The sequence below is a fragment of the Lithobates pipiens genome, unplaced genomic scaffold (genome assembly GCF_037356315.1).
Source record: "Lithobates pipiens isolate NorthernLeopardFrog02 unplaced genomic scaffold, aLitPip1_a1.2 Scaffold_10, whole genome shotgun sequence".
Taxonomy (NCBI): domain Eukaryota; kingdom Metazoa; phylum Chordata; class Amphibia; order Anura; family Ranidae; genus Lithobates; species Lithobates pipiens.
Window position 1 is genome coordinate 222,218,485 of NW_027507686.1, and position 23,463 is coordinate 222,241,947.

General features: G+C 44.0%; 1 protein-coding gene across 2 annotated transcripts in view; it reads right to left on the reverse strand.

Moving 5' to 3' along the window:
- LARGE2 (LARGE xylosyl- and glucuronyltransferase 2) overlaps positions 1-23,178 on the reverse strand; it is a 38,101-nt gene extending 14,923 nt beyond the window's left edge. The window contains exons 1-5 of one of the 2 annotated variants that reach the window (XM_077461879.1): positions 23,019-23,178; positions 4,070-4,254; positions 2,969-3,171; positions 2,136-2,218; positions 598-721 (exon numbers count right to left, since the gene is read on the reverse strand). In XM_077461879.1, coding sequence (XP_077318005.1) covers positions 598-721; positions 2,136-2,218; positions 2,969-3,171; positions 4,070-4,169 — 510 coding nt within the window. In that variant the 5' untranslated portion in view covers positions 4,170-4,254; positions 23,019-23,178. Of the gene's footprint in view, positions 1-597; positions 722-2,135; positions 2,219-2,968; positions 3,172-4,069; positions 4,255-12,089; positions 12,238-23,018 lie in introns of those variants that run through there. The other variant, XM_077461890.1, reaches the window with a different exon arrangement.
- Positions 23,179-23,463: the final 285 nt, after the last annotated feature.

Genomic DNA, 23,463 nt, shown 5'->3' on the forward strand with positions numbered 1-23,463 from the left:
GCCCCATCATTGGTGTCATTGGCGGGGACTTGTGCCCAATCATTGGAGGGGAATTGTGCCCCATCATTGGTGTCATTGGAGGGAAATTGTGCCCCATCATTGGTGTCATGGGGGGGGGGGAATTGTGCCCCATCAATGTCATGGGGGGGATTGTGCCCCATCATTAATGTCATTGGTGGGGGAATTGTTGGTGTCATTAGTAGCAATCATTGATGTGATTGGTGGGAATTGTGCCCCACTGTTGGTGTCAATGGGAGAAAATGTGCCCTTCATTGGCGTCTGAATAAATTTGTGCCCCAAAGGCTAGATAAAAGCAAGCAAAGGGCTGCATGCGGCCCCTGGACCAGTTCAGAGACCACCGCTCTATGAGATGTAATAAACAAGTCCAGAAGTGACACCTCGGTTTTTGGAAGTTCAAAGACACAAAATACTGGAAGTAACTCACAAAACAGCACCAAGCAACTCCACACACAGGAAAACTGACCTTTCATTTATTTAAAAAAAAAAAAAAAGCCAGCCAATGAGGTGCTTGCTGTCTGATTGGCTGCCATGGATAAAGCGGTCACATAGCTATGCTGTGATTTCTGGATATGGTACCTTGAGGTCACTGGCATTATAGAAGCTGATGTACAGGGACGGAACCATCCATGTCTGGAACAGATTGCCCAAAATCCGCAGAGCCACGGAGTCTGTGATGAGGTGGAAGTGAAGCGGGTTCCTCCTGTGAAGCGGAGACAACATGAAAAAGATCCGTAAGACAGAACCGCAGCATTAGAAATCAGAGATTTACACAACACCGTCCCTCTTACCCCATCATTAAAGCCCCTCAGCCGGCACAGAAATGTGCCGATTATAAAACGTCAGCTCGTCTTATCGCTCAGAACGGCCGCGGCTGAGAAGTTCATTAAATACTTTCCTGCGGCGTTATTCTTTCATTATTGTCAACTTTAATTTGATCATCTGACACTTCTAGAAAGATCCAGCTATTCCTATGAGACCAAACAGTCCAGGTAGGAGTGCTGAGCATGCTCACTGTGCGAGTTGTATTGGCGCTGCAGAAATCTCCCAGCATGCCTCAGTCCCAAGCAATGAAATGTCAGAGCCCTTGTTGTGCCATTTAATACAATTACAAAAGTGTCAATTCCAAAACCACAAGAGGTTGGAGGGACATTACACAATACACGGCCGCTGAGCCTTTGATGACATTTTCCATTTGTTTTACCCTCTTGCTGGTCCATATATTTTCATTACTGTATTTTATATACACTCCCTCTAGTGGTCATTAGTGTATCAGGCAAGACGCCACCAGCAACATATTATTCATTAGTATTCACAAGGACTGACCTTCCTGAAAGTTCACACAATAGGCTGTTGTGTTTGATTTTTTTGCTTTTTCTGGATCTAGGTATATGTAGGCGATATATTTGAGATAAAGGGGTTATGATTAAAAAGTTGTGCATAATATTTAATAACAGTGCAGCTGAAAATAGATTTAAACCCACTGCTTTTTAGTTTAACACATTGAGCACAGATTTCTCAGTCAATTACTTCTTACTCCAGCACTTGCAGTCAATGCTGCTGGCTTCTGCTCTCTCAGCACTGCTTCCCTGAACATCTGGTCTTCACAGGAAAGGGTTGACAGTGGACAAGCCAGTTAGAGAAGGAAGGGGGAGGAGCAGCAGGGGAGTGTCTTGTCAACCTAGGCAGACAACTCTAGTCCCTGCATGTAGGGGTGACTCCATGGGACCCTGGAAAAGAAAGTCTCTTGGAGATATATATAGAGAATATCTATCTATCTATATTTCTTGGGGGCATCTCCTTTTCCAAATGAACTGGAAAAGATAGGAGCCACCCTGAAACAGGAAACCTGGATCAGTGCACATGGCACCAGCTCACACAGGAACATATGCAAGGATTAAATTATAAAGAAGCTCCATACTCAGTAAGGTATTAAACAATTACCAACAAGGAGAGTTTAATATTACTTCAAGACCTTTTTCTATTGTTGCCCTATATAAGGGCTAAATCCAGACAAACTAACCCTTTCCTGCTCTATCCAAAAAGATAAATGCTTTGGCCTGAGTTGGGCATTATCTGTATTTACGATGGAGGGTTTGAAGCAGTAGGCTACCTACCTGTGGAACAATATGGACTTCACCAAAGTCACCACATCCCTACTACTGTTGTGGCCGGCACAAACAATAGCAACGTGAATAAGCTGAAAGAGAGGCAAAGAGATGAGGGCATTCAGTATGGATGGCAAAACCTACATTCTTCATGTGCCCATAGGAGCCGACCATCACCACTAAACTCGTCTTCTTAAAATGCTAGTTGCCTGGCTATTAATTCAGACCTCCAGGCTGCAAAATGCTGATCTCAGGCAAGTAAAGAGTGAAATGAGGGCACCGGATCAGTATACTGGTTTAGGGTTAGCAACTGAGAAGTATGGCAGCCAATGGCAAGCTGAACAACCAGGCATTTTCAGAAGTCGGCAATAGTGGCCCTTATGATACCCAAAGCCACATATTTCAAACACAAGGCCTTGTCACATGTAACCAGTTTTGCAGCCAGAATTTTACAGAACTCTAGCTCTCACTCTCCACTCCTGCTGCTCGCTGTCACTTGTAAAAACTGAGAAACCTTCGGTGTTTATAAAGGGACAGCTTTGCTCTCAGCAGCTGCATTCAGTACGCTACGCACTCCTGAACCCTGCACTCCCTACGCAACGCACTCCTGAACCCTGCACTCCCTACGCAACCAGTCACCTTTAACTAGATTAGGGATTGCTAATAATTGCTTTTCTTCACTGTTGACCATTTAGTCCACTCCTAAATGAAGAATGAGTAAATACTTCTCTAGCAATGGAAGCTGCTGTGGGGGTTTGTTGTGGGAAAGCACAGGACATCACTAAATGGTTAGCAGAAGACGATAATCGGTGGTGATGATCACCAGGCGTAGGGTCACTCACCTCACATTTCTCCGTCAGACTCCTCTGAGAACACTGGCTGCTGTTGTCTCCATCTGTTCCCTGATCTTCACCTCTCAGCTCCACCAACTGCAGGCGCAGCCGTCGGTTCTCCTCCTCGGCCTCCTGAAGGCGGGCTTCCAAATCCTGATGGGAGGCTGCTCTGGGGGGAAGATGTGGTGCGGCAGCCCCTGGGGACGTACCATCTGAAAGGGGCAATACAAAGCTCAGACAAACATGGCCACACAAAGGAAAATCTGAAATTATACCCATATTCTACAGTGTGTCAATTTCATTTACACACATGACACTAGCTTTTCTAAGAGCTAAACATTGTTTTAAAGTGTAAAGGCAAAACTTTAGTTATGAATAGAGTGGAGAGGGATGAGAACATCTGTCAGGTTTTATTTGCTGTCTGTGTAACCATTAGGGAGATTCCCCCTCTCCATTTGTCCCGATTACCATGGTCATTCAAAATGAAAGTAAAAGAAAAACAAAATTCTACAATTATTTTGCACAGAGCAGTCCCGATCATCCTCATTGGGTGCACCGCTGGTGATCCAGGCCCCTCCACTTCATCGGGTATCTCCAGGGAAAGCCGCTTTCCCTGGGGGCTCGCTTCCGAGTCCTGTGCTGCGTCCATTGACAAAAACAATGTGCCGCTATCATGTCACTGGATTTGAATGGTTCTTGCTGCTATCAATCTGTCCAATGAAGAGAGAGACAGCAGCTGGAGCCGCAGTGCTCATGCACATTGCTGTATCGGGTTAAGGTAAGAAAAGGGGGGGGGGGGGTCTGGGAGAGCTGAAGGTTTTTCATTATAATGTATTAAAGGTGAAAAACCTTGAGGCTTTACAATCCTTTTAATATATTTGCAGCAAAGGGTGGAAAAAATAGTCCCATTCGGCAGGGAGTACTGAATGTGAGCGATTCAAGTGAACTTTATACAAAAAAAAAATAAGGGGTATAATGGCAATTAAATATTGTATGTTTGGTATTACTTAAAAATAAAAAAAACAGACCAAAAAAAAAAAGAAGTTCTGGCTTTAGATACATTTCTGCCACTATTATCTCAAATGTGAATTACAGAGGAGTTACACTCACATTCTGTGTCACTGACCGACAGGTAGAGCCAGGTCACAACGGACAGCAGCAAAATGGTGACAATCAAGAAGCGGGACTTATTACGGCACGGGCACAGCATGATTCGGTCCCAGGCGCCTCTGTTGTGCCTTCCAGGAACGGTCAGGTGGGGAAGTCCAGGATCACTGAAGGCAACATTCTACAATCTGTCAATGAGACAACAAGAGGATTAGTTCCATGATGTCCTGAGGACTGGGCAATCCTGCAAACTGGTTAGATCAGTGCTGGTTAAACATTAAATCAGAGCAGATATTGTCAGCAGGAAAGACGCAAAGGATGGAAAACAAAAGGTATTAACTGCCCTTATCTGATGGGCATCTAAATATACTATTGTGTATAAAATCTTTTAGAACTGAAATTTAAAATTATATACTCAGGGGCCGGTCATCCTAAAGCATCCTAGGGCTACAATGGTTGAGATTGTGGATTAGATGGCACTAGGGAGCCTAGGTAGATGTTACTCTATACCTATAATAGGAATTGTCAGAAAAGCTGAAAAAATTAGCTCTATGGGGCATCTGGGTGATGTGTGGGCTGCTTCCATACACTGAGGGACCTTCATGGAGAAAGAAATAAGTGTTGTGGTTGAATTAAAAGATTGGAACACCGTACCCAAAATGTTGAGATCAAAAAAGGTGGTTTTTATACCAAACTCAATATCCCAGGATGTTTTGGGGACCTCACACCACCCCCTTCATTAAGGCTTAAGAGAATAGCTGTTGGGGCACTCCAATATTTTTTAATTTACAAAGATCCCGATTTTCTCAATAGCCGAGTCCCCCAACAGTCGTTCTCTTAAGCCTTGACAAGGAAGGGGAAGGATTGAGTGTGGCTGTAGAAAAATGTTGGGTATGGAGTTGCTACAGGTTTGGAATAAAACCTCCTGTTTCGATCTCAACGTGTCGGTGTGGTGCTCCAATCCTTCGATCCAATCAGTACGACTTTAAAAGCAACCAGTGATATCCAGTTGCTAACAAGTTGTATAGCTGCCCTCAGCTGCCATTCCTGGGCCTGGATGATAGGCCTACTTTAAGGAGGAAAAAAAAAAAAGTTAATTATCAAAGTTGTGAAACAATAGAAAATCACCAGCCGCTTATTTCCCAGATTATGATCAAAGCCATCTCACGGAGCACTGACCATCCAATTAATTCCCCGACAAACTCCTAAAGTTACAAGCAGTGGGAAGAGACTCAAAGGGAATTCACACATACAGACTTCCTTCCAGCCCTCCCAGAAAGGCCACATCAAATTTCCTTTACGATTTAAAATACAAGAAGAATTTAAACATTGGTGGAGGAAATCGGTTAAAGAAGAAGATTTCCAGTTGAAGCAGAATTCCCCCTTCCCTTACACCGGATTCAAGAGACAACCTGACTGCAAGAAAGGAAAATCCCTACATTACCAAGACCCTTTTCACACTGAGGCAATCAAAAAAACTGCCCATAAAAAAACATTGATGATGATCTTAAAAAAAAAAAAAAGGGGGGGGGGGGGGGGAGCTGTTTTGCGGCGCTTTTGAAGCACTTCCCATTCATTTCAATGGATGGGCATTTTTGAGGCACTCCAAACATGTCCCAAAGATGCTGCTTTTTAAAGTGCCCCGCCCCAGAGTGAAAGCTTCCATTGAAATAAATGGGAAGCAGTTTTCAGGCGCCATTTTTACGGCAAAAATCGTCTGTATAGACCCTGTATAGGTTCTGCTTCCCTTTAGGTTTGCCATAAGGTTGGGATGCACGACATCTACAGTACCAGCACTGGTCAGTGCAGGGCTGGTGCAAGGATTTTTGACCCCTTAGGCAAAACCTTATTTTGCCACCCACCCTGGTTCCACCCCATTTGCCCGGCTCATGTATACCCCACCTTTGTAATGCACCCATCAATGGCAGCCTCACCAGCGCCCATCAATAAATGTTTGCTTGTTTCCATGCATTCGGCAGTCGGGACAGAGTGCAGTCCTCTGCCACCACTGTGCCTCCAACACTATGTGCAAAAGGAGCGGTGGCTGCTTGCTGCAGAGAGAAGAGAGTAGGAACACCAGAGGTCGGGCTGCCTAGTTTGCCTAGTGGTAGCACCAGCGGGGCATCAGTGTTATCCCTTAGGTTGAGATTTTATTGATCAACCACCCACAAAACCTTTGACACACCTTATGCTGCGTTATTCTACACAATAAAAGGTTTACAGTGGTAGATGAAAGGAGTCGCAGGGAGTGACAGCTGTCATTGTAAGCTCCTGGAAATCCTCAGTGTGATCTTTTAGCTTTGTGGGATTTCCTGCATCATTTCACATAAAAAGCAATCCAAATATGTGAAAAGCAAGTTTAGAATTTGATGCATTTTGGGAATAGGAGATTTCCTGTGTTGTTTTTACTTTGAAAACTTGCACTTCAAATATGGGAAAAGCAAGATCAGCGTTAGATGATAATTAAATATATGGTCTGTATTATGCACATAATCCATGGCTAAGGAAGCGGGCAGCAGGAAAAATAGAGAACTATCGCTGCTACAATCTGCTCCACAAATTAACAATAATCAATAAATGGACAAAGTTAAACGCCTGGCTTCCAAATGAGGGAGGAGATTCAACTAGTTGTAAAATCTGTGTTGTAATGAGCCTCTCTACCATCAGGTACTTATTACACCTATATAGGCAAAAGAAGGCTGTGCGACGAAACGCGCAAGCCCTGTATTATTTTGTACTATGCTTGGATTAATAAACAATCATTGTGGAAGATAGAGCGGTCAGTTTCTTTTACCTATATGCAATGCTCGGGTGCTAGAATGACACTACAAGACAACGAACCAACAGTTCACCACCTCGGTGAATTACAACAGGTGTTTTCTACTATCATTTAAACTTATTACACCTAGAAGTATCCCTCAATAGCCCAGCATCCATCAGTATGGAACAGCTATTTATGGACCCATCTAAGTGCCAAGTTTAACAAAAGTCAGCATTTGCATACCGCATGTGCACAGGTCTCCCAGAGAGGGAGAGGTCATAGGACAACCTGGACCGGCGAGGTGACATCTGTTCAATCTCAGGACACACCACTTGTTTTTCTTGTGACTTGTCCGATAACAGCAACACGTAAGTAATACTAGCCACATTTCTTCTTACTGAAAAGCCTTAAACTCCCCATTCTTTGTAATCGGGAACAAGATTGGGAAAGCTACGAAAAGTCTTTAACAATACAGAACAAGTCCAGTTAAATTTAACTAGGAATATGAAATAGATTATACACACACACACACACACACAGATAGAGAGAGTGTGTGTGTGTGTGTGTGTGTGTGTGTGTGTGTAGAGATATATATCTATACACACACACCTACCTAAATCTATCTATCTATATCTACCATAACCTGGAAGATTTGGAAGTTTTTGGACGTCCCAAGCTTAGTTCATGACAAAGGCAGATTTTTGTATCCTGGGGGGATGTTAACCGGGCAGCTCCATTTAGCCTGATGAAGCGTATATGTCCTTAAGTATATAAAATGCTGCTTTATTAAGGGTTATGTAAGGAAATCTTTACCAAAGAAGTAGTAATCATGCTAAAATGTGCCAAGTACAAACTAGCGGTGGATTGCAGAGTGCACAGCTGTCAGTCTCAGGAATGCGGAGACCTGAAGATATTATCTTGTTCTCAGATTCTGTCTCAGGATGTTAAATGAAAAAAAAAGCACAATTTTGGGCTCGTCAGACAAGTATTCGCTGATCGCTGCTCCTCCCCTGCCCTTCCTGCTTTGGGGCTGCAGGGGAATTACTTTTGGATAACTCTAATAAGAAAGTGTGATAAGATCTTCTAAGCCACAGACTGCATTTTGTACTTGTATTAAACACATAGGAGACGCAGGCGCACCATATAAGATGCAACACACATTTTAACATTATTATTATTGGTTGAATCTGCTCAACTTCGATATGCACAGGAACTAAACGCTGGACCAATGACTCAGGAGCACTATGGGTGTCCTACAAAAAGCAGAGGTGGTTTGCCCAGAGCAGGGGTAGGGAACCTCAGTTCTCCAGCTGTTTTGAAACTACAAGTCCCATGAGACATTGCAAGACCCTGACAATCACAGATATGACTCCTAGAGGCAGAGGCATAATGGGATTTGTAGTATAAAAACAGCTGGAGAGCCGAGGTTCCCTACCCCTGCCTTAGACTATCTAACAAACCCTACATAGTTCAGTTATGGAGTGAGAAGGGGGAGGGGTCACTGTACTGGATCATTCACCTGTGTGGAAATTTAGGCTTGAACTATTGAGCTCTGTGCACAGTTTTTTCCCCAGCAAAACAAAGGGCAGCCTGGAAAACGTTAAAAAGGCAATTTTTTTTTTTTGTTAAACATGTTATACTTACCTGCCCTGTGCAGTGGTTTTGCACAGAGCAGCCCGAATCCTCCTGTTCTCGGATCCCACACAGGCGCTCTTGGCCCCTCCTTCCTGCAGAGTGCCCCCAGAGCAAGCAGCTTACTATGAGGGCACCCAAGCCATGGCTCCGTGTGTCCATTCACACAGAGCCACTGCTTGGCCCCACAATCTCTCCTCACTGGCTGTGATTGACAGTAGTGGGAGCCAAAGGCCGATGAGGGAGAGTCCCCAGAGAGCCAAGGCTCTCGTACACATCGCTGGATCGCGATGGGGGATCAGGTAAAAGTATTAGAGGGGCTTCTGCACACAGGTTTTTACCTTAATGCATAGAATGCAGAAAGGTAAAAAACCTTGAGCCTTTATAACCACTTTAAATTGAATTAAAACAAAAAACCTGCGGCTGAGCCTAAAGGGTCAGTGGAAGAATGTTTACTAAAACTTGTGCTGTGAACCTTCTAATCTTTCTCTGTACATACCACATTCCAATTATAAATCACCTTTAACACACTAGTCACAAGCAAAGATTTTAATCTGGTTTGTGGCTGTGAAACTTTTCCTTTTCCTTCCCTTCAGACACAATAAAAAGGCCTGCAGTGGGCAAGTTTGGGAAAAGCACTCCCAAACCACCAGCAAGGGTTCTCAGATAACCCAATTGCCATACTACTCCTTGCATGCATCTCAAGGTTTACATTTTCAGTTAATTTTCAATTATCAAGACAAGAAGGATATCATTTTTGTGGATTTAAAGCCAAAACATGTTTTTTATTTTGGATAGGGTTGATAACCACCCCTGTCGGCTATTTTTGGTCTGTGCTGGAGACACAACAGGAAGTGAGTGGGTGACTGGGTCACCAAACAAGTGTCCCCATTGGAAGATTTTCCCCATTGGTGACAAACTATTAAATGTTACATTTCTGAACCTTCCCTACTCTATTGTAAACAAAAAAAAAAAGGAAAACAAAAAAAAAAAAGAAAAAAAAAAAAGAAAAGAAGAAAAAATAAATAAATAAAAAAAAAAAAAGAAATGGAAAAAAAAAAAAAAAAGAAAACAAAAATTAGGCTTAGATCTACATAATCTGTAAACCCTGAAAACTATTCTGCTCACAATCTGGTCTTGTTCCCTTTCTGTTAGGGTTCTGCACCATTACACTACATGGCTGACCGAGGAGTAATACATAAAGAGAAAAAAAGAAAAAAAAAAAAAAAAAAAGGGAGGATAATCCGTAAACTTTAGAAATTCCTGAAACGCTTCCCCCTACGGGCCTGACCACCCCCTATATGAAGCGTGCACACCCTCCTCCCCTATACTTCTGATAATGAATGACACCACTCACGGCTGTTCTGTGGAATTTTAATTTCTAATCCATTAACTGCAAGCTTCTGTTATTAAGGTCGTTATAGAAGCACCGGGGTAGCTGGAAGGAGGCAGATTTGCTTGCAGCTATATGCACAGGTTCATTAGTTCAGGCCATTTATTAACGTATTAAAATACACAAATTTATTCTTGAGATTGAGCAATACCAAGTTTACGAGAACAAGAATTTCTACATTTAAACCAACGTTCTCTAGTGCAGTGTCCTAATGACCATCTACAAATAAACCGCATGGATGTTCAAGAGAACCTGTACTTTGCAATGACTGGAAAAAGTAACTATCTGGCTTGACAGCAGATTTTCTAGATCAGGATTTCTCAACCAGGGTGTCAAGGCACCCTGGGTGGCACAAGGGTGCTACGGGCATGGGACCCAGTTTGACCTGGGTTGGGGAGGGGGTCCTCTTGTAGACTAGCGTTCAAGTTTTTGCATTCTTTTAAAGGGAGCAATGACTGAAAAAGGTGAGAAAAGTCAAGCCAGACCCAGGCACAATCATGGGGTTAGGGAAACGTGCAAAGCACAGAGAAAGATTCAAGTCGTTTTCTCCTGCAAAAGTCATCAAATTTTTATTTTTTTTTATAAAAGTCACCAATACAGCCATCTGACATTTGTCTTTTACAAAATCACCTAACAGCTAAATCAGGCTTTCAACAAAGCGTGTCTAGTCTGTAATGCAGCCCTTCCAAACCAGGTTTCCTCCAGGGAGGTTGCTAGGTGTCCCAAGCAATGAGCAATTCCTGCCACTTTGAAAACTCTAATTGACCACAAATGAAAGGAGCATCCTTCAACGTGACCACCCTACTAAATGTACCATGAAATGTTGATAGAGTTATTATTAGCAGAGATTTCCAGAGGCCAGAAAGTTATTTCAATTGTCCCTCCAAGTTAATAAGATTGAGAAAGACTGCTGTAACGGATGGGGTTGGAAGTTTTTGGGCGACGCACAGCAAAGCATTACCATTGGTGATTTCACTACTATTCTAAAAGAGTAGGCAGGAGGTGGGGTGGAGAATCTATAGAACTGAAAACAGAGTGTCATCAACCTCCAATGCAGAGTAGAGTTGTTCACAAAAGTACACTACAAATCCATTACTAGGTAAAATGGTGCTGGTATAGATTCTAGGTGCTTTATATCTTTGCCTGGAACAGATTTAGCACTTTGCCTGCAATTGCCCTTTTTTACTGTCATGTTCAGGCATGTGAACTCTACCCTACGGGGCCAAGCAAGTCAGTTTTCACAAGTACCAATAAAGCACACAATTCATTAAAGTTCCCCCAAACCACATATCTTCCAACAGCAGATGCCATATCACTTCTGTATACATAATTTTGGTGTAATATCAGAGTAAAGTCTATTGTACACTACAATCTCTTTATATTTAGCAGCACGTGTGAAAATGTTGCAATGTTTGTATAGCCATATCAGCTACCATATGTGCCACTCTCGGGTGCAGACAGCATTTTTAAAGCTGAGATCTGGGCACAAAAATTAATTTAAAATATGCCAAAAGCATATGAATGCACTTTGTGTGCAACAAATGCCTTTGCAAGCCCAGAAATGACCATTGTGTGCTGTACATAGTAACTACATACACAATCTACCGAACGGGGGGCTGGAGAATACAAGACCAGTCACCCAGCAATACTTCAGATCTCAATTAATGCCCCAATAAAGTCCGATCTACAGGTATCCGTATTGTACAGGTATTTTTAAAGGTCTAGACATCCCGAAATAAACATTTAGGAGGTGGTGAGTTTTTGACATCTGTGTCCCGGTTGCAGATTTGCCCTCACTTCCCATCTGCTGAGACCTTTGTTGCCCTTGACAGTCAGTGATGTTTCTTTTGCAGATATGAGTAAGAACCTGACAGGGGTTCCAATCCTGCCTCATCGTCTCCAAAACTAAAAAAACTTTTGGCTGGACTTTTTAGGTCATTGGATCAGTAATAACTGAAGCTGTTCTTATGGAGAAAAATCTTAAAAACCCATGACTTGCGTGGGGGATACAGTACATACGTTCTGGAGTTGACAAGCACTGTTGTAGATGTTAAACAATTTTACATTAAAAGAAAACTGAGGTTAAAAGATCTCATTGTGGAGTCCTCAAAACCATGAAAGATGCCAACGTGCAGATGAACCCACTAGAGTCCATCCAAAGTTCAAAAAGTCAAGTTACAAAGAGGATCACAGCAGATCGGAGGTGCAAACATCAAGCAAAGCACTATATTCCGTACCTGCATTCCTAATCAGTCCCGGAGTATTGTAACACGGGAGATGGCGGCTTTGTCTGTACACCCCTTCTGTGCAGAATGTGAAGACGAGGAGGTGGAGATCGCAGGTGGTAAGAAGCTGAACACGGGGAGGGGACAGCAGAGGTGCGAGTGAATAGGTGTGTGGGGGAGGCGAGTAAGAAACGTGTCAAGAGTTAAAGAAAGGTAATTAACGTCAAGTTCAAGGTCAAAACTTTCCTAATCATGGATAAAAGGAAAGGTTAAAGAGCCCTGTCAGCAGAGAGACTGAGTTTCATGGAGGAAGGCCAACACTACACTAGGACCAGATTACCTGCGGTCCACATTGATCAGTTCGGTCTTCAGTCTCAAATACAGTAAATGATTAAAACACAAGCAACTGTTTTCTCCTTCTCAAGGGGCAGAACAAGGAGATAAAGGCATTAACCATTTTATTTTTGTACCTCTGGCTACAGTACACCACTGGGCGGCACAGTGGTATAGTGGTTATCACTTTCGCCTAGCAGTAAAGGGTTCGAATCCCGACAACCACACTACCTGCCTGGAGTTTCCATGTTCTCCTTGTGCCTGCGTACGTTTCCTCCGGGTGCTCCGGTTTCCTCTCACACTCCAAAGACATGCTGGTAGGTTAATTGGGTCGCGTCTAAATTGGCGCTAGTATGTATATTTATGAATGCAAGTTAGGGGCCTTAGATTGTAAGCTCCTTGAGGGTAGGTACTGACGTGAATGTATAAAATGTATATGTAAAGCACTGCCGGATCTATACAAGTACCTAAAATAAATAAATACACCAAGCACCGACTGGTTACAGCGATTCCTGCACTTCCATTCTTTTCTAATAGACCCCCTACAACTCCTCCATCAAACAAGCCTCCCTTACCCATGCAGTAAATACACACACCAGTGCACCACATTACATTTCTTTCTGCAAAAAGTGGATGAATCCTTTAAAATGATTACGGTCATACCACTGGCTCTGTAAAGTGTCTTTGGACCCAGAATTATGCAGCCCCATGAAATGGGACGGAAGGTCATCGGCCACAGCTTCAGGAACCTCTAACAACTTCTGGAGGAACCCTTGTTGAGAATGGCTGTTGGATCAACACAATTACCAACAATATGCAGCATTTCAATTGCTATATAGTTGTTGAATTTCAAACCGTTTCAATTCCAAATCTGTCAGAGTCAGCCCCTTGTAGAACATTTTGGTCATAAATTTTGACAATCTGACAGATCCTAACCTGTTTAAGGCCAGGGTGACTATAAATAGCCTGAACCTTCCCCAATTTAACAGCTCATTGAGAGACTCATGTGGAGGACGGAACCCATTCAGTGTTGCCCTAGGGAGCAAGAATGGCAGCTTTCCAGCATTGTAAATGCTCATTAAAGCTCATGGAGTGTATACAAACTTGCAGAGGAATCTGTAATTGGGCAGAAGGTGTTAACTGCTTCTGGAGCAGGATGGGGAGAGGAAGGGCGCTTCCTTAATCCGAGGGACCTCTGCCCACCCATGGCATCGAAAGGTGGCCATACGCTGAGCCAATTTCAGCTTGAGGCCATACACGCTTCCATAAATGATCATTTCAAGTCGAGTGCATTGATAGGAATAATCAACCTATACTCAACAACCCATTAGATCAGGAGTCTCCAAACTTCATGAACAAGGGGCCGGTTGACTGTAATTTCAACTTTAGGGGGGCTGGGCTGTGGCCAGTGGGAGTAAAAACAATGCCCCATCATTGGTGTCAGTAGGAGGAATTATGCCCCATCATTGGTGGAGTGAGTGGGAGGAATTATGCCCCATCATTGGTGGAGTGAGTGGGAGGAATTAATGCCCCATCATTGGTGGAGTGAGTGGGAGAATTAGTGCCCCATCATTGGAGTGGGAGAATTAGTGCCCCATCATTGGTGGAGTGAGTGGGAGAATTAGTGCCCCATCATTGGTGGACGGAGTGGGAGAATTAGTGCCCCATCATTGGTGGACGGAGTGGGAGAATTAGTGCCCCATCATTGGTGGACGGAGTGGGAGAATTAGTGCCCCATCATTGGTGGACGGAGTGGGAGAATTAGTGCCCCATCATTGGTGGACGGAGTGGGAGAATTAGTGCCCCATCATTGGTGGACGGAGTGGGAGAATTAGTGCCCCATCATTGGTGGACGGAGTGGGAGAATTAGTGCCCCATCATTGGTGGACGGAGTGGGAGAATTAGTGCCCCATCATTGGTGGAGGGGGTGGGAGAAATAGTGCCCCATCATTGGTGGAGGGAGTGGGAGAAATAGTGCCCCATCATTGGTGGAGGGAGTGGGAGAAATAGTGCCCCATCATTGGTGGGAGTGGGAGGAATAGTGCCCCATCATTGGTGGGAGTGGGAGGAATAGTGCCCCATCATTGGTGGGAGGAATTGTGCCCCATCATTGGTGGGAGTGGGAGGAATTGTGCCCCTATTAGTGGTGTCAGTGGGAGGAATAGTGCCCCAAGGGCTAAATAAAAATCAAGCAAAGGGCCACATTCAGCCCCTGGACTGCAGTTTGAGTGAAGGCTGTTTGACTTCTTGCTAATTGAATCGATCAGACAATAAAATCGCTGTGTATGTAATCACTAGAAGGGTCTGCACACATTAGGGTATCATTTGGCAGCTCATGAAATGAACCATAATCTAGGATGTTGAACAAAGGGCAAAAGAAAAATACTTGAAAATGTAATTTGTGTGCGGGCAAACTGTATGGCTAACCAACTGGCATCCGGCTAGGGGACAATATATTCCGATATCCTGCAAGATTTTGAATTAAAGCGGACCTTCAGTTATAGTGGTTCTAAAAAGGCAATGTTTTTTAAATGAAAAAAATAAATAAAAAAATGGGGGGGGGGGGGGTATACCCATCTGCTTTGTGTAACAATTGCACAGAGCAGCCCCTTAGCTCTTTGACAGTCCACTGCCGGTGCTCTCCCAGTCTTCTTACGAGTGCCTCCATAGCATGCTATGTGCTATGGGGGCACCCATGCAGAGTCACTCCCGAGCCAGACTGTGCGAGTCCACAAACACACAGCGAGGGTCGGCCCTCCCCCACAGGATTAAATGAACAGCAGCAGGCGCCCATGGCCCCCGCTGCTCACAGTGAAGCCTGTAAAAGCAGGAGGAAGGGAGAGAAGAGCTGCAGCCGGGCATAACGCTGCATCTATAGAGGGCTCAGGAAACAGTTTGGGGGCATGAATAGTTAGTGGGGTGTTTAGGTTTTATTTACCCTAATGCAGGGATAAAAAAAAAACAAAAAAAAAAAACCAAAACAAACAAAAAAACAAAAATAAAAAAAAAACACACACACACACACACACACACCCAAGATGGATGAACGAATCCCCACTGCACCTCTGTATTCTGACAGTGGGGACTCCTCCGATATCAGAATACACAGATCAGTGCTGCAGCCAATTGGATACATTGCTGATCAAACCGAAATTTTCCAGCAGTCCCGTTCGTGAAAAGTCGATCACTGGATCCATAAATGGGAACGGACATAGGTGGACTAAAATTCAGCTAGTCCCTTCTGAACAGCCCAAATGTTGATTCAACTATGGCCAGCTTTAGCTGCCTCTCCCCTACCCCTTTCTAACATTTTTGGGGATCGGGTACTCAGTGGGAAGCAGGCTGTAAGACAGCAGAATGCCATAGCCGGCTCACACAGACAAGGTGGCAGCACAGGGAATACTAAAGCCCCGTACACGTGCCGAATGTTGGGAGACATCAGCTGGTTAAAAAAAAACAAAAAAAAAAAACAGCCAACTGCCCATGTGTATTATTATACAGGATTTATATAGCGCCAACAGTTTGCGCAGCGCTTTACAACATGGGGGCAGACAGTACAGTTACAATACAAATCAATACAGGAGGGATCGGAGGACTTTGCTCATTAGAGCTTACAATCTAGAAGGGAGGGTCAAGTGGAAATAAAAAAAGGTAATAACTGTGGTTGATGAGCTGATGTAGAAAATGAAAATACAGTTGTTAGGTGTGGGTGGGGGGTAGGCTTCTCTGAAGGAGGGTTTTCAGGGATAGTCTGAAAGCTAACAGAGTAGAGATAAGTGGATAGATTGGGGTAGGGCATTCCATAGGATTGGAGAGGCTTTGGAAAAGTCCGGGAGACGAGTATGGGAGGAGGTGATGAGGGAGTAGAGAGAGCAGGAGGTCATGAGAGGATCGAAGAGAACGATTAGGTTGGTATTTAGAGACTAAGCTAGTGATGTAGCTGGGGGGTAAATTGTGGATGGCTTTGTAAGTAGTTGTGAGTATTTTCAATTTAACTAGCTGGGCGAGTGGAAGCCAGTGGAGGAAATTGACAGAGAGGGGTAGCAGACATGAGCGATTGGTAAGGTGTATGTTGGCCTGTCCGGTTTCTGTCGGACGAGCGTGCTGGAAAACCAGCTGCGGACCAGCTTCCCAATCAGTGGTGATCGGAGTGTTCTGGCGGGGGTCCAGCCCCCTGTCAGAACACAACAGGTTAGCGGAGGAGATTGCTGTACTAACTTCAGATAGTTAGTACAACAGCTCCAATTGGAGTGGACAGGTTTTTCTTTTTTCATTCAACATGCTGGGTTAAAAGAAAAAAAAAAAAAACACAAAACAAAAAAAACACATATAGCATGTACCAGGCTTAAGACAAGTGAAAAAAATGACTCCAGTGAAGACAGTGCTGGATAGAGTATGTTTCTTAATTTATTCACTTCAGCTGCGGAAAAGATTTAACACCTTCCCCCCTTCATAACTAGGCAATTTTTTTGCGACACGGCACTGCGTTACTTTAACTGACAATTGCGCAGGCATGCAACGCTGTACCCAAATAAAATTGAAATCTCCCCTCCCCCCCCCCCACAGAGATTTCTTTTGGTGGTATTTGATCATCTCTGCATTTTTTTTTTTTTTTGCACAAAAAATAATTACTTTCTGATATAAAACGTACCCAATTAAATAAAAAAAAAAAAAAAAAAAAAAAAAAACAGATTATGTATTATGCTACATATTTTTGTTAAGAAAAAAAAATATCCCAATTGATTGGTTGATTTGCTCAAAAATGATAGTGTCTACAAACTATGGGATAGATTTATAGAAATTTGCTTTTTTGCTAGTAATGGTGGCAATCAGTGACTTATAGCAGGACTGTGATAGTGCGGCGGACAAAATCAGACATTTACTTTTTTGGGACCAGTGACACTTATGCCGTGTACACACGATCGGACTATCCAGCGGACTTGGTCCTGCGGACCAGAGTCCACCGGACAATTCGATCGTGTGTGTGTGGGCTTCAGTGGACTTTTTCTCCCCAAACGTCTGGCGGACTTAGAAAGAAGACTAGCTTCAAAATTGTCCGCGGGACTCGGCTTTTTGCAGACAATTCGTTCATCTGTGTGCTAGTCCGGTGGACTAAAACCTGACGCTAGGGTAGCTATTGGCTACGAATTTCCTTATTCTACATCATCATGTTCGAATTCGCCGGACTTTTGGAGTGAACGTGTGTGGCCAAGTCCGTTCGCTAGAAAGTCCGGCGGACCTCAGCTGCAAAGTCCGTCGGATTGTGCGCCGGACCAAGTCCGCCGGATAGTCCGCTCGTGTGTATGCGGCATAAGAGCGTTCAGTGCTGAAAAGTGGGAGAAGGTGAAAAGCGGGAGAAGGTGAAAAGCGGGAGAAGGTGAAAAGTAAAAGGCCTCTAAACTAAAAGGAAAGTGCATAGGATGGATTTAGCAATTGAGCCAGATGAGTTTTGCCTTCAAAAGGACCAAAAAAAAAAAAACACAAATGTGGTGAACAAAGCAAATCTCTTCTCAAGTATTAACGGAAAATTCCTCTGATAAATAGAAGCCCGAGAACAGAACAAAAACATATCAGCTACATGATTCAATCCACATTTCACGACAAACATGCAAGCAACTCCCGTCCACTACAGCAAACTTCCAGACTGAACTCCATCAGAAGACCCGAATAGAAGCTGCCAACAAGATACAAACTGCGTGAAGTCCAAGATTGGAGGTCAGCGATAACGGGTCACGTTCTGACATCCCAACTTCTGCGTGCCTGCATACCACCGCCAGTATAACATATCCATGCATTATGTACATACACCCACACCCCTACATAATAGACTTACACAGCTATCGTCTGGGGGAGCCACGTTCAAGAATCAGCCTTTGTTTAATTTTCTTGGCACCAGTGGCTGAAAACACTTACATAGGAAGTGACAGACTAGCGACAGAACGGATACAGTCACACTTTTTTTTCTTCTTTTTATATATAAAACTTCAGCGGTATTTGTACACACAAGTTATGCATTGCCACTTTATCAGCACGGTGCACAGGGTACAGGGTGCGATTTAAATGTGGTGCGTTAAATGTTAGCAATAGCAAAATAGACTGCTGGGATGAAACCTACCTACTGCGCACCTACGACTGCACCATAAAAAAAGCCCTGCAAGCAGATTCTTTGCAGCGCTGCAAAGAAGCTGCTTGCAGGACTTTTTGCCGCCCTGCCAGCACAGCGCCTCAGTGTGAAATCACTCGGGCTCTCACATTGGGATTGCAGATGAGGCTTCTTTCAGTTAGACCCCTTTCATGCTTGGGAATTTTTTCAGGCGCTTTAGCGTTAAAAAAAAAAAAAAAGAGCACCCGTAAAGCGCCTGAAAAAATGCCCCAGCGTGAAAGGGGTCTAACTGCATAGTAAGCCCTGGTTCACAATACCGCGACTTGGGAGGTCAAAGTCGCATGACAAGTCACGCCCCATTAATCGACTTGCATTGACTTCTGTTAACCATTTGCTTACTGGGCACTTAAAACACCTTCCTGCCCAGACCAATTTTCAGCTTTCAGTGCTGTCACACTTTGAATGACAATTGCGCTGTCATACAATGCTGTAACCAAATTAAAGGTTTTATATCATTTTTTTCACACAAATAGAGCTTTCTTTGGTGGGAATTAATCACTTCTGGGTTGTTTTTTTTATCACGAATACTGAAAATTGTGGAAAAAAAAATAAATAAAAATAAACAAAAACACTTTCATAGTTTGTTATAAAATTGGGAAAACATGTAATTTTTCACCTTCATTATTGTGCACTAATAGGCACTGATGGGCAGCACTGATAGACACAGATGAGGCAGCCATGGCTCTCTGTGTGAGGGACCAATTGTCCCTCTGACAGAAGCCAGTGATCTTCAGTTTACATCATGTGATCAGCCGTCATTGGCTGACAGCTGATCACGTGATAAGGGGGTCGGGAACGAGTGTCAGCCTCAGCAATCACAGAGCACGCCACGCGTGGCCTGCAGGGACGCGCCGACAGCGCATGCTCGGGAGGACGTCTACGGACTTTAGAGAAGGTTTTTCTCGCTCAACAAAAGTTAAGCGACATCGGCTGGTTCAATAAAAACCAGCTAACATTCGGCCTGAGTGTATGGCAGCCGATCCAGCCTAGCCATTTGGCTGGCTTCTGTCGGATGGGAATGCTGGAAAACCGACCGACACCCGTCTGTCCCCTTCTCAGAACAAAAACAGCTCAGCGGAGGAGATCGCTGTACTAACGTCAGATTGTTAGTACAGCAGCTTCAACCGGAGCTGAAAGTTATTTTTCCTTCAACCCGTTGGGTTAAACAGAGATAAATAGTCTGTACCAGGCTTTACTCTTGAAGCTAAAGGAAACTTTCACTTATTAGTTGCAAGTATGATTAGATCTGCTAGAGAAGAAAACTGCTTGTCCCCGTTTAGGACAATGAAGAGGTTTTAGGCAGATAATGCCAGTGTAATTATCAGGGTTGTTATGGCAGCCCACAGACAATGGATTGTTACCCAATGTAGCCAAAAAGGTTTCAGAATGGAAAACTGTCCTGGAATATCTATGAGCCCCATAGAAGTAAACAGATGGGACTACCTGACCATTGTAGGAGGTTCCTGAAGAGTGTAAGCTGTTCCATTTTATTTGCTGGCAGAAAATGTTCAACATAACAATCCAGAGTTGGCGGCTCCCCAGCGTTATGCAGAACGCCATTTTTTGCTTAGCGCACATAATGCGATTCTCACACTGACCTCTGTTAGTACTATTGCGTAATGTAGGTGTTAATTCTGCCCCCGCACGGTGCAATTTCCCTGGCCAGGTTCACAGTGTATTGTAAAGATGCACAATCAGACGACAACACGCTCAGATTGGACAAATCCGCATGCCAAAAAAATCTCTGCAGAGACAATGGAACATTGCGTGTACATTCATCACAAAAACATAATAATCCGGGGATTTCAGAGACGGATTCGATCCAGGAGGTCTCCTTAAAAATGTCAACAACTAAGGGCCTGCCTGATTGGACACTGATTGATTAGATAGTTCAGGTAGGTCCCTGTAGAAAATATGAAAAAAGGGGGAGGGGGACTTTATAATGAAACGTATGTGAATACGTCTCCATCCCTGATTCAGTAGAAATGAATGGGACTTTATATGAGGCATGTATGGTAACAGCCAGCCAGTGTAAAAACAAACAGTATTTATTGCTTAGTAATGACTTCAGTCTTCAGGGGAAAATGCAATTAAAATCCCTCTCTGAAAAAACACAAACATAAAAAATGATGTTGCCGTACACACGGTATCTCACAAAAGTGAGTACACCCCCCACATTTTTTGCAAATATTTTATTCTATCTTTTCATGTGACAACACTGAAGAAATGACACTTGTCTACAATGTAAAGTAGTGAGTGTACAGCTTGTATAACAGTGGAAATTTGATGTCCCCTCAAAATAACGCAACACACAGCCATTAATGTCTAAACCGCTGGAAACAAAAGTCAGTACACCCCTAAGCGGAAATGTCCAAATTGGGCCCAATTAGCCATTTTCCCTCCCCAGTGTCACGTGACTCGTTAGTGTTACAAGGTCTCGGGTGTGAATGGGGAGCAGGTGTGGTAAATTTTGTGTTATCGCTCTCACTCTCTCATACTGGTCACTGGAAGTTCAGCATGGCACCTCATGGCAAAAAACTGAGGAACTGAAAAAAAAAGAAGGATTGCCAAGACCTTTGGAGGGGGCAGGAGTGGCTGGCTCAGGCTCTTAGCAACTCACCGAGAGGCTGAGCCAGGTGCTGGTCCAGGCTCCTAGGACCCATATGGTCGTGATCTTTCCCCAACTTGGGCTAGTTCTGGGATGTCAGCTGAAGTCCACTGTCTACTGAAAATGGGTCACAGGAGTGCAGAACAAACTTTACTCCTGTGATCCTTAGGAGAAGTGCAGCCAAACAAGCTTTGGCTGTACTTCTCCCTTAAAGGGGTTGTAAAGGCCAATTTATTTTATTTTTTAAATTATTTAAAAATAAAATAAAAAACTCAACAAACATGATACTCACCTCCTCTGTGCAAGGGTTTTGCAGAGTGGCCCTTCTCCTACTCTTCTAAGCTCCCCCAGCAGTGCTCCTGGCTCCTCCCCACATCCCAAGGGGACACCCATGCGGGCGACGAGTCCTGCTGCTGCATCCATTGACACACAAGCAGCAGGACTCTGCCCCACGTCCCTGGATTTGATTGACACCAGCAGGAGCCAATGGCTGTGTTGCTATCAATCTATCCAAAGAGGACCCGAGACAGCGGCTGGAGCTGCTGTGCTCGTCCCAGTTGATGGAACAATTGGGTTCAGGTAAGTAAAAGGGGGCTCAGGGGGGGCAGCTGCACTAGAGATTTTTCCCCTTAATGCATAGAATGCATTAAGGTGAAAAGCCATAATGGTTTACAACCCTTTCATTTGGGCCGGTTCACACAGCGGGCGATGCGAGGCGACACGACTCGCCTCGCCTCGCTCCCGCAAGTCGCCCCCGTTCTGTACAATGGAACCGTTCTGAGAGGAGCGACTCGAGTCGCTCCGACTCAGAAAAAAGGTTCCTGTATTACTTCTGGGCGACTTCGGGGGCGACTTGCATTGACTTCTATACAGAAGTCCTCTGCAAGTCGCCGCTGAGGTCGCCGCAGGTCGCGGCGAGGCAAGTCGGAGACGCCTCGCCGCGCCTGCAGTGTGAACCGGCCCTAAACGTGCTCCCCAGGCAAATCCTTGGTCCCTCTAAAAGTAAGAGTAGTCTGCAGCACCCAAGTCATAAAAACAAAAAAAAACAAACAAAAACAAAATAAATCACAAAAAAAAAAAAATATATATATAGCAAACTACTCACGCTACATAAATTGCACCTGAAATTGCATCGCTCTAGTGTGAACCAGGCTTAAAAATTAGCTCCAGTTTTGATTTGATAACACCACCCCCCCCCCCCCCAACATTTTATTGTAAGAGATTGCACTTCACTTCCTGTCCTGGAGATGCAACAGGAAATAAAAGGGAAATCCCCTTCTAGACAGTTGTCACCGGAACAGATGTCCATGTTGGAAGATCTCCCCCCTTTATAAATACTCATCATGTTTTCTCTTGGTGACAGAGAAATAGATAAACAAATAGAAATGAATCTCTCCTTTATAAAAAAAAAAAAAAAAAAAAAAAAAAAAAAAAAAAGGAGGAGGTTTAACCGTTCTCTCTTTTCCATTCTATTTAAAACTACAAAAAGTTTTGTCTCCTGTAATTTCCTGGCACACAATAGTTCCTCCATAGCCAGAGAGGCACACAGAGCACCCATGTCCACATCTAAAATCAGATAAAGGAATGCAATAACTAAAAAAAAGACAGGACACAGGAAAAGTTTCCAATGTAACAAAACGCTGAGTTTTCTTTGTGGCTGGAAGCAATCATGACATCTCTGAACCCAGAACAGCCCCCCAAATGATGTTTTGCATTCCTGGCATGCAAGCCAGCCAAAATCATCCACTATACAAATCTTAACCCTATACTGTACACAGGCAGATGTGCAGAGCTGTCGGTCCACAAAGTCCAAGTGTCAGTCCTGGGGAGCGCTCACCTGAGGAGTTGTAGCCAGGGTGCAGGACGCTCCTTCTTGGGAAAAGTTGGATCAGCCCAATGTATCACAGTCTGGAAACTTTTACTTTTGTCTTGCAGCAGAAGGGGGTCAGTAATTGTATCCTCCTGCTTGTTCTCAGCTTCAAAGAACACAGAGGAAAAAAAAAAATCCTGCCCCTCCTACACCTGCAGATAGAACAGCCCCCTCCCCCCCCCCCCCCAGCCAACAGCCACCTCCCAACTCAGCAAGGAATGACATCCACTCAGCTTTATCAGACTAAAGTCGCCTGGGAAGAAGTCTAAGAAACAAGGTCACCTCTGCCATGCTGTATAGAGAATCAGAACTTCCCATTATTGGAGGATCAAAAACATACACTTCCTTTAAGTGTAGAATGTAGAGACGGGGGTTGTTTGCCAATGCTGCCTTTTCCATCTGCTGAAACAAA